Below are 11937 nucleotides of genomic sequence, written 5' to 3' on the forward strand. Positions count from 1 at the left end.
TGGAGTTCCTAGAAGTCAAACATGGGAGAAGAACGAGTAAAAAGAGAAAGAATTAATGACAAATCAGTTGTCAATTCTTCAGACTAGCGAGCAGGATTTGACGTCTCAATATATAGCGGTGCTACAAGCGATGAATGATCAAATTAAGAGGAAATATTTGGGTTAATTAGAATTAGTAGTAAAATGTTATGGTTTTAGGTTTAATTTAAATGTTATTTGGGTTAATTAAGACTAAAAAAATATTATCTTTTAAAATTAATTTAATTTTAATTTGTAAATATTATGTCTTTTTTTATTTTTAAATATTATTTTTGTAAAAATATAATTTTTTTATTAATTTAAAAAAAACACGAAAAAGGAAAAAGGAAAAAAAAAAAAAAAAAACTCAAAAAATTTAAAAAAAAATGATATGGAAAATATTAATGTTATCAGGTTGTTATAACATTTTTAACATTGTTATAATATAAAAATCCTTTTTTTTTTGTGTTATAACACCATTATTGTTGGAATATGAGATGGAACAAATTGGTATTAGATATTGTTGCCCATTGTAGGAGAAATCAAATACACTGTGTATTTAAGTATTTATAATTTGGTATGTAAGTTTCATTGTTTCATCTTCTTGTCACGCTATTTTCCCGTTTCTTGCGTTCCCATCATCAAATGGAATTCTTCGACAAAACCTCAGCGGTAAGACTGAAAACTCACCAAGACAAGTATCTCGTCGCCGACGACGACCAATTAACAGTCCGGCAAAGCCAGTCCGCCGCTGGAACCCGTCGTGCACGGTGGTTGATCGAGCACGTTGACTCAAACAGCCATGTGATTCGTCTAAAAAGCTGCTACGGTCGTTACTTAACAGCCACCGGTATGCCGTTCTTCCTTGGCATGACGGGGAAGAAAGTCCTCCAGACGTTGCCGGAAAACACCAAGGACCTATCGGTCGAGTGGCAGCCGGTGAGGGACGGGTTTCAGGTGAAGCTTAAGGCTTCCGGTGGAACGTATCTGAGGGCCAACGGAGTCATGCCGCCGTGGAGAAACACCGTGACCCATGACAGCTGTTCTACGAGCTCGACGCATAATTGGATCTTGTTTGACGTTGAGGCGGTGGATATACCGGAGGATGAGGAGTTTAATGACTATTTAACGATGGTTTCGAGTTTTTCTTCCGTCTCCGATGAACTTTCCGGCCTGGAGTTCGTCGCTTCACCGGTGTCAATCCGCTCTTCTAGCTTCTCACCACGGACTCCTATATTATCAATGAAGAAGGTACTTTTTTCCTTTTTTTTTTTAATAAAATTTTTGATAAAAAATAAAGAAATATATTAAATCATCCAAAACTCATAAATTAAAATAACATCTAAATGACCATATTATTTTTTTTGTGGTTGCCGGTATAATATTAATTTAAAATTAATCATAAGAAATCTCTTCGTTTATAATTGATCTAATTCACTATAAACTAGTTATATTATATTAGTTATACCAACATACACTTTTAAATAGTAATTGTTATACTTATACTTGAACGTATTGGTTATTTTATTTTTGATATAACGTGTTTAAATCATAATAAAGTGATGTTTTAATCGACCTTTGTTTAACTTATGTTTTATAATATGTATATTAATAATTATATTGGTCTATAATTCATTGGTATAAATTACAAAAATAAATAAATAAAAAATAAATAAATAAATAAAATCGATATCTTTCATTGGTATCCCGATATACATTATTGTCCATAAATTTAGCTATAGGATCCTAACTAATTAGGAGGATATCATGATATACGTATATATTTGGCTAGAATCCTACTAGAAGGATATATAGAAATATAAAGTTCAAATATACTGTACATAGATGTTAGAAATAATATTATTATTTATGATGCTCGAAATAATATTATCTTAACATAAAGAAACTCGGTAATTTTGATTTTGATCTAATTCTGATAATTGCATAATGACTTAGATTTTGACAATCTTGATTTGTTATTATGTTAAAAATACTATAATGACTGTATTTATAAAAAACAAGTTATTTAAAAACGTTAAAGTATGGTATGAAAAGAAAAATAAATTAATATTAAACGATTTAAATCTTGGTGGTGTTGATTGTGGTTTTGTATTTCTTCTAAAAGTGTGCATTTGCTCATTGGTGATGACTAGTGACCACTAGGATGGCAATGTCCATGCGCAAAGTATTTAATAAGCTATTTATTATTTAAATAATTAAAATTTCGGCTGATTATATATATAAATTACTGATTATAATAGAGCATATTTAAAAGAAAGCTAATAATGCTCAAGAACGTAGTGTCTTTTTTTATAGAAATAAATAGAGTGTATGTTTTTCATATATGTGTATGGTCAATATAACAAATAAATGCACCATCCAATAAAAAAAATACGCAATTTCACTAAAAATGGACTACTAGCTGAATAATGAAAAACTATATTAAAAATACAAATTAAGTAATGTATCAACCAAATCACTCCTAAATGTTTACTACCAAATAAATATATTAAAACAAAATTTTTCAATATAATGTTTGTATTTACTTTGAGACCATTTATTATAAAAAATATAACATACCAAATTCCTAACATAATACTTATATCCAATAGCCGGCCATTGTGAGTTCTTTATAGGATCTTCACAAAAATACTTAGACTTATCGGTATACTCTCCACGAACGGGTCTGTACTTGAGATGACAATGAACAATGGCCGTGCACGCCGACCCGACCGTTCGTGGTGGGCATCACGATTGTAAACCACCAATGGCCGTCTTCTTCTCTCCCAGCTTCCTCTTCTCTCTCTCTCTCTCTCTCTCTCTCTCTCTCTTCTTTCTTTCTTTTCTCTCTCTTCATTCCGGTAGTGGAGAGTACATCGGTGGTTTGTGGTGGCTTGAGGCGGCTGACTTGGAAGCTCTCCACGACCATTGGCGTGGAGAGTATACAAGATCTCGATCCCGATCTTGCAAACCCAAAAATGATCATACGTAGGATCCCGATCTTGACAACCTTGGAAGACACTATATATTACACACAACGAAAATCCAAAATTGCTTAATTTTCAGACTTAGTTGTCATTTCGTAAATGCATTTTTTTGGTTATTAATTTTAATTCACAATGATTATATGATCATATTTTTAATATCCCTACTTTGATATCCAATCTTATTTTTTATATAAGATTTTATTTCAAGGTTATTTTTTTTATATAAGCTTTGATTATCTTGATGATGATAATATTTCATATTATAAATATAACAAATATTCAATGTATTTGTCTATAATTGTCATTGCTTAGTAATTTTTCGTTATTTTTTTGTTAACATCATTGATCTTTACAACGTAATTGATTTTTACATAAACATATACTATATAAATACTTTTAAATATGTAAGAGTTACATCTCGACCTTGCCAAAATTATCGTATAGAATTTTGAACCCTATCGGAAATAAATGGCTCTACGAATTAGGTAAGTTGTCTTATCTAATAATTTCCTCTATAAAATCTTCACCAACCCTACATAAAAACATCATACTATTTGTTCTCTTATTTAAGGTTATGGTCAACCTTTTTGCAACTTCATTATGATACAATGTATTCCGAACAATCTTCATCATGCTAATCATATCCTCAACACAATTGTCAAAAACACAATTTGATGTTGTATTTTCCACTTTATCTGACTTCAACACTTCATTTCCAAGTTAATCTCATTTTCTATAATAGTTTTAACCTTTTAAATGATATAGAAGTCCTCAATTTTATTATTTGATAAATAAACTTATACCTTCTTGCGAAATCATGGTAATGCTATGTTATGATCCTCCAATTGAAGAAACTAATTTATGACTGTAAACATTAATATGAACTGGTTCTGAATTCCTAACCTAGGATGATGTTCCTATCTTTGCAACGTTAACATTTTTTGTTTGTCAAGAAAAAATGATGTTCATCTTCAATGCCTTATGTAACTCAGACTGAATCAACACATCCTTGACTTGAACTTTCCATAAACCAAAGTTGCTTCTTCCATCATATTTATCTACATCGAACATCATGGTACTGTATTTTGACATTGTATACGTATCCCCAAACAGTATTGTTTACTAGAAAAATATATACAAAACCTATAAGTATTACACCAACAAAAGAATTCCTAGGACACAGAGGTGGGTCACAACGTACACACTTATGTAACAAGTCTTTCTTAGCCAGAAGTGGGTCACGACGTACATGCTTATAAACCTATATGTTATATACTTCCGGTTTGTATATAATTATATTGTATACAAAATAGTTAACCAGATCCTCGTTTATGATGTAGAGTACCAGACCACGCTACAACCACAAAGCATAAGACAAACCTTCAAAGTACGAAGTACCTTTAATTAAGAGTAATAGAGATTATTATTATTATTATTATATTATTATTATTATTATTATTATTTTGGAAAATCAAACAAAGCTTTAACCACATAGCATAAGACGAGCCTCTAAAACTGAGAGCTCCTCGAAAACTCACCACTTGTTGGGAAAATGGTCTTAAAGATTCCTAACAACCTCCCAATGACAATAATAATAAAAAAAATTAAATTGCACAAGAATATACATGGAAACTCCAAAACAAGAGAGAAACAACAAACCCTTAGAAAGAAAGATTTGATAAATTGTTACAATCACATAAACTAATATCTCAAGTCTCCCCTAAAATTACTCACTCTTTCAAAGTATTAACTAACACTTTCTACAAAGTTCAAGTGTATTTTGGTTAGGAAGCAATGAAACAAAGCCTTGAACTCTTTTTATAAGTTTGGAGTCCAACTAAAATTTCATCTTTCTATTAATGTGGGATGGGAAATACAACCAAAAACTCAACAATTAATGATCATCAAACCTTTTCATTTTAACATTCTCGTCATTAGCCATAACAATGACACCAATTATTAGATGTTCAAACAACAAGCACATATTTTAAAGACGGGAGTAAAAAACCTCTATCACGGTGGCCTAATGGAGAACATTCAGGATTTAAACACTAAAAAATAGAGCGGGTCTATTTTTGAATTCAACAAACTACAAGATTAGAGTGGCATGTCGTTCTAAAAAATACAAATAAAAATAAAGACCGTAAAATATTTATATGGTTCATACGATTCGGGTAACTGTCATGTTTGATCTATAAGAGATTTGTTATTGATATGATGATGAAATTTACAATTATACTGAGGTACCGTATGTAGAATTAGGTGAAGACAATTGAAATCATGTCTAGACAAATATCCGACACCAAAATAATATCACTAATTCACCAACACCATTTCTGATGCTTGCCAACGACTAAGTTTTATTTCTTTGTACTTTGTAGTGGCTCTAATTCAAATACGTAAACTTAAAGGGTTATAATGAGCCACATATCAAAGAATATGGGCTATAGTGAACATCTTATCATGTCGATGCGTTTCATATGACATAAAAGGTACAAAAGGGTAGTAATCTAAAATATGAACTAGAAAAATAAAAACGTTTTTGCCGACCGGCGTACGTAACCGTGTCACGTGAGAATGGGCGCTTTCAGTTACGTGGATGCATAAATGTGTAGTATTTCAAAAGAATAATAAAATGGTTAATTTCTTAAGTACATGTTAAAAGACAAATGATTGTATTTATTAGGAACAAAAATGACAATCAACTTTATTTATATTTTTTAAATGAGAATTTTTATTAGGGGTGTTCGTTTGGATAAATTGGTTTGATCCGATCCAATCAAGTGAAACCAAATTGATTTGGGTTTTCAAAATATGGATCCGAATAGTCCAATCTAAATTCCAGTACGATCCGATCCGATCCAATTACAATTCAGTTGGATCGTTTTTTTATAATTCGGTTTTCAAAAAACGAAACATTTTAAAACGATATATAATTATAATATTGCTCAACTTTACAAAAGAACCAAAAATAAATTATTTAGTTGTGTTTTGAAATTTATAAACAACTACTACGAATATATATTATAGTTAAATATTTTATAGATAGAAAACTTTTAAGACAAAATGCATATTAATGTTTTTTTTATCGAGTGAAATGTTTTGAACCTATTTGAAAAAATAGATTACCAAATTAATAAATAACTATGGATATATATCATAAATAGATAAATAATAAATGTTTGTTCGGTTTTTTTTTGGATTATTTGGTTCTTATTTTATAAACCATAACCAATCCGGAATCCAAAATAATAATTCGGTTTTGTTAAAAACCAATCCAAAAATCCGAATATCCGAACCAAATAGTCCAATCCAAATTGTCCAATTGATAATTCGGTTTTATCCGAATAATAAACCGTCCTAATTTTTATACGGTTTAAAGTTTACGCATTTTTCTTAAATGCTAGCAAAAATATTCAATTATGGTAGAGTAGAATGGAGTTAATTTTCAGGATGTCATACATACTACATTTTATCTCATTCCCCAAAAAGATTAAATGCCAAATAAAATGATGTTGACGTTACTATTTGCCTATTTGGTTGTTTATGGTGAAATAGTCAATTGTAACAAAATTGTTTTTATTTTATTTTTCTTTAAAAATCACTTATTTATCACTCTTTTAACCACTTTTTTTTTTTTACCATATTGTAATGACTTTCCATTTATCCTTTTAATTATTAATAAAACATTATTATATGTATATATCATGGTTAGAATTATTTTATCATGTTTAAAATGTAAACACTTGGGCAAGATATATGAATTTCTTCTTTGGACAATTTATATATCAATCCATTTATATGAATATGTAAAAGTATTAAAAAACAACTAATTTTTATTATAATTTTAATCGGTAAAACCATATTTAAACATTGTCTATATAAATTTGTTTTGTCATAACAAGTATTTTATTTTGATTTTTTTTACGTCTAACTCACACATATCTTCCTCATATTCTTTAATTTACAATATGTCCATCACAGAATACAAACCTTTCAATATACTACGTATTTGATTATTTAATATTGTAAAACCATTTTAAAAAAAAAAAATTATAGTGAAAACCAAAGGAAATAAAGAATTAAATTAAATAAAAACATTAAGTAATCAATTTTAAAACCATCATCTATTTACAATAATAACATATTTTGTTACAATTAATGAAAACATTGTACAAATGAAGAAGTCTCATTCTTTGTTCCGAAGTAAAACTTGGTGGTCAATCTATCCTGGCTGGCGCTGACTGTGTCCCACACGGCACAAACGTCGCTTGCTTCCTATTTAAACCGATCATCTTCTTCTAGATCCAAACGGAATCTTCAAATTATATCCGATTCAGATCAAAACCATCTAATCATTCCACCGTTTCTTATCTGGGTTTCGATCTTATCGCCGGAATATTTCATTTCTGATTCATTCTTTCAATTCTCCAAACACAGAGGCTTTCATTTCAGCAGCAACCAAATCCAGCGCCGGTGATGGATCTCTTCAACAACGCGAAGGCAGTCCGGCTTAAGAACCACCACAACAAGTACCTTCACGCGGCGGACGACGAGGAATCCGTCTCTCAAGACCGCAACGGCGCCGCCAAGAACAACCGATGGACCGTCGAGTTCGTAACGGAGAGTCACGATGACAACATCACGATTATACGTTTAAAGTCGTGTTATAACAAGTACTTGACAGCTTCTAACCAGCCGTTCTTGCTCGGAATGACTGGCCGGAAAGTTCTGCAGACGGTGCCTCGCCGGCTTGATTCGTCGGTGGAGTGGGAGCCGATCCGGGTGGGGAATCAGGTGAAGCTTAGGACGAGATACGGGCAGTTTTTGCGGGCGAATGGCGGACTTCCGCCGTGGAGGAATTCCGTTACACATGATGTTACTCATGCGTTCCATGAGTGGATCCTTTGGGACGTCGATGTGGTGGATATCGTCGTGCAGTCTCCGGTGGCAAGGCCAGCGCCGCCGTTGGTTCTTCATTCCGATTCGTTTACTTCATCGGAATCCAGCTCACCCAGTACGAATTGGGAAAAGTCACCGACTTTCTCTATGCAAGAGGTATGAATCTTTAGAATTTTTGTTTATTGGGTCATTAATTTGTTTTGAAAATCATAATCAGAAACATTTTTGTAAAGTAACAATCAATTTTGTTCTTTACAAAGGACTCTTTAATTTTTATGCTTTTTGAATATTACCAATTGTAGTTAGCTTTTTGAGAACTTTTTGGACATTAACCAAATGTCAAATCTTGTTTTGATTTTTGCTTTTGTGAGCTTTTTGGGTAATTTTTATGCTTTTTGAATTTACCAATTGTGTAATTTTTTTTTGTCAAACATTGTACTTGAGAACTTTCTTATGCATTAGCTAATTGTCCAACTTAAATAATATGGAACTTCAACAACTAGAGTTTTGTCTTCGCAAACTTATTTTGGTTTGTTTTGCAGACGATCGATTTGCATCATAACTCGCCTCCGAAAATGGAAGAAGGAAGAGCAATATATTACCATGTGCTTTCGGAGGATTTCGGTGAAATTGACGAAAATGCCCAAGGATTTTGCATTAATTTCAAGGGTAATAATGTGGCCGAGTTGACTCGGAAGTTAGAGGAAGAAACCGGTTTGAAGGACATAACGGTGTGCACACGAAGTCCGTTGAATGGAAAGCTTTACCCTCTTCGATTACAACTTCCTCCCAATAATGTTACCATGAAAGTTGTCATTGTTCAAAACTCGGATTCAATTGAAGAGTTTTGAGGATATATGATATGAATTATTATAAGTTTTGTTATGGTATATGCATATGGTGTGTTTGTATATAAGGAAATGGATTTTGAGGTTTTATTTTAGTGCAATATTGGTGTATGTATTTCAAGAATGATGCCAATATGAGTTCTACATAAGTTAAGTGTAAACGCCATGTTGCTTGAAACTATATGGTATAATATTATAGATTTAGCTTTTTGAAGGTTGTTTTTCTATTATAGGGCTACATGTAAGATATATCGATGTATTTCTTGATTTGTTTATTGAAATGTTATTTTTTTTTATATGTTATTATGATACTCCACGAATCTTATTATAAAACAATTTTATAGTGAACTATGTGTATTTTGGCAATGGATTTTTTTATTTTATCTTATAGAGATCTTTTTATTTATATTCTAGTTAAAAATCAACGACTCTATTTGTACCAATCATTAAGTTTGTGACGATTGCTTAAAATACTTTTTGTAGTGAGAGAAAGTGTTGTTAAGCCATTGAATTCAACAAACATGACACAAATTTAAACTGAAGTACGAATACAATTGATTATTAAACAGGTGGCAGCGGGCAATGCGAAGATGTGTTACTCCGGCGTGGCATCGAGCTAACGCCGTTATAACGCGATGAACACCGTCCTGTGTCCCCGTTATTACGTGTTATGTTATCGTCTGTTATCATGGCAACAAGAAGAACGGGAAGAATTGCGTCCAGTTTTTTGGCAACGGCCATAAAATAGACCGTTGAAGAACGGTTAAAATGTTAAAATAAATAAAAAAACAACTATTTTTTTTTTTTTTTTAAATTTTTACTCAACATATGTATACATTTTCACTTCAAAATTTACTCACTATTTCTCACTTCAAATTTTTATATACCATTTCTCAATTCATTTTTTACACAAAAAATCATATGGATCGAAACCCCAACACTCCTTCTCTCCAAACACAAATACATCTTCGAGACGGGCGGAGGTGCTCCGAAAAATGAAGACGAAGTTCAAGCTGAAATATTTAGGCGAAGAATAATGTATCGATTTTATATTTTTAAATTTATTAGGACTATCGTATGTTTTCGGTCAATGTTTTTTTTCTTATGTAATGTCGTTTTTTCATTTTTAAAATGATATGCTTTATTAAGTATTTAATTAATTATGTTTTATTAATTTATATGTTTTTTTAAATATTATGACATAAATTAAAAAAATAAAACAAATTAGAAAAATATAAATTATAAACATAAAAAAAAAATAGTACGTGTTATCATATGTTATTTGGTGTTGTCAATTTTCATATTGAATGTTATAACACCAAAAGTATGACTGGGATCATGTCGAATAATTTTAATGTATACAAGTGTCACATAAATTGCTTAAACTTTAATCATCTAGTTATTTATAGAACATTCAAAAAAATCTTTTGATAAAGATGAATAGACAAGAAAGTTGACATAATAACACTAACAAACAAATAATTTTTTTAATTTTAAGGCTTTGGTCGATAAAAATAAGTTAATGTATTGTATACAAAATTGTTTATAAAGTAGCTTAGCTAGCTATTAATATATTAATTTTTTATACTTTATTGGTAAGTTACAAACTAAAAACTAGCTTAGAACTTTATTGGTAAGTTATAAAATAAAAACCAGCTTATAAGCTGGTTTGCAAGACATGGTCTATATATTGTCACACTTAACATTTAAGAGATAAAAGTAAGTTTAGCAAAGTTCAGAAAATAAACAATTTTATAAGTATCAGAATATTTAAAGGACATTTATTAAATTATGATTTATTTCACATAATGCAGCAAAGTTCAATCACGTTCCACGTTAAAAGGTAATGTTAGGTATATGATAAAGACTCACCTTTAATGATAATCCCATTTGGCCATTTGTCTTTTGGTATAAACTCAAGACATTTACAACGTTTTGGGACCCGATTGTTTGTATAATAATATACAACTTATTAGTGTTACAAGAGTTCAACAAAAGGAGTAAAGTTAAACTAGTATTTCTTAGTTTCTCGGTCTCTCTTCAACTAAGTCCACTCATGTGTACTTTTTTTCTTGCTAGAACCTGAAAAATCTAGGATAAATTACACGAATGGTTTAGAGTAATTTGCGTGTTTGGTCCTAACAACTTTTTTTAATTCGGACCGTCCCTACTTTATACTTTTATTGCACGTTTGGTCCATGTTCATTCTAAAAAGACTATTTTACCCTTACTGATTTCTTTTATCTTTTTTAAATTATCAGTTAAAAATATATTAACAAACATCAAAATAAATTAAAATGAAACCCACCCTCATCCTGCCCCCCCCCCCCCCCCTCCTTATTTTCAGTCACCGGAAAACCATTTCTAGTCATCACTGCCACTAACCATTCGTGTAATTTAACCTATCGATTTTAATGTTCCACTCCAATTTCAAATGTTAAATGCCTGTGATACAACCATCACCTCCGGTAGCCAACACCGATTCCCTCCCCCAACAGGCCACCACCTTCGTCTTCTCCAACAAGAAAAGAAAGTGACTTTAAGAGCTATATCAAACCCATAAAAATAAACTATTAAACAAACTTCAAAAACTCAGACAAACCTGCAACATATTGCTAATAGAGATGATTTTAAACTTCTAAACCAAATCAAACCCAAAAAACAACCGAACAAACTAAAAAAACTCAAACAAACCTGCAACATATTTCTAATAAAGAATCAAGCAAAGTATTAGGGGAAAGTGTTATTTCATTCTCATCTTTTCTCCTAAAATCTAGAAAATAAAAACCCAAAATTGCCATGTTATGATACACTCATGTACAGGGAAGATCCCATCGTCATGTGACAACCCGAAATTTTTTGGCTTGTAAAGTCCAACCATTCAACTCAACTGAGTGTCAAACTCATTTCTAATGCCTTCTAGCCTTGTTAAGGGTTATTCTAAGGAGTTCTAAGCCTAGTACACTTAAGGAATGAGTGTTAGAATGTACCTGTTAGAGTCTCTGTGCAACATTTAAGCCTAAGCACCACCAAAAGGAGTTCACGGCCATAACACATGAGTTTACGGCCGTAAACTCATGTTTTGCCGTAAACTCCCCTCTTAAGTCTCATTTCCTTCACTTTTCCTTCATTCTTACACTTTCAACTCAAGAAACTTCCATTCTCTCTCAAGTATCATCGAG

The 11937-nt window shown here is 31.3% G+C and overlaps 1 protein-coding gene across 1 annotated transcript; it reads left to right on the plus strand.

The window, feature by feature from the left end:
- Positions 1-616: 616 nt before the first annotated feature.
- On the plus strand, positions 617-8969 carry LOC111877833 (uncharacterized). Its single transcript, XM_023874338.3, has 3 exons — positions 617-1269; positions 7446-8063; positions 8450-8969. The coding sequence occupies exons 1-3, from the start codon at positions 664-666 to the stop codon at positions 8756-8758; spliced, it is 1533 nt and encodes a 510-aa protein (XP_023730106.1). The 5' UTR covers positions 617-663; the 3' UTR covers positions 8759-8969.
- Positions 8970-11937: the final 2968 nt, after the last annotated feature.

Source organism: Lactuca sativa, chromosome 8 (genome assembly GCF_002870075.4).
Source record: "Lactuca sativa cultivar Salinas chromosome 8, Lsat_Salinas_v11, whole genome shotgun sequence".
In the NCBI taxonomy this organism is placed as follows: Eukaryota; Viridiplantae; Streptophyta; class Magnoliopsida; order Asterales; family Asteraceae; genus Lactuca; species Lactuca sativa.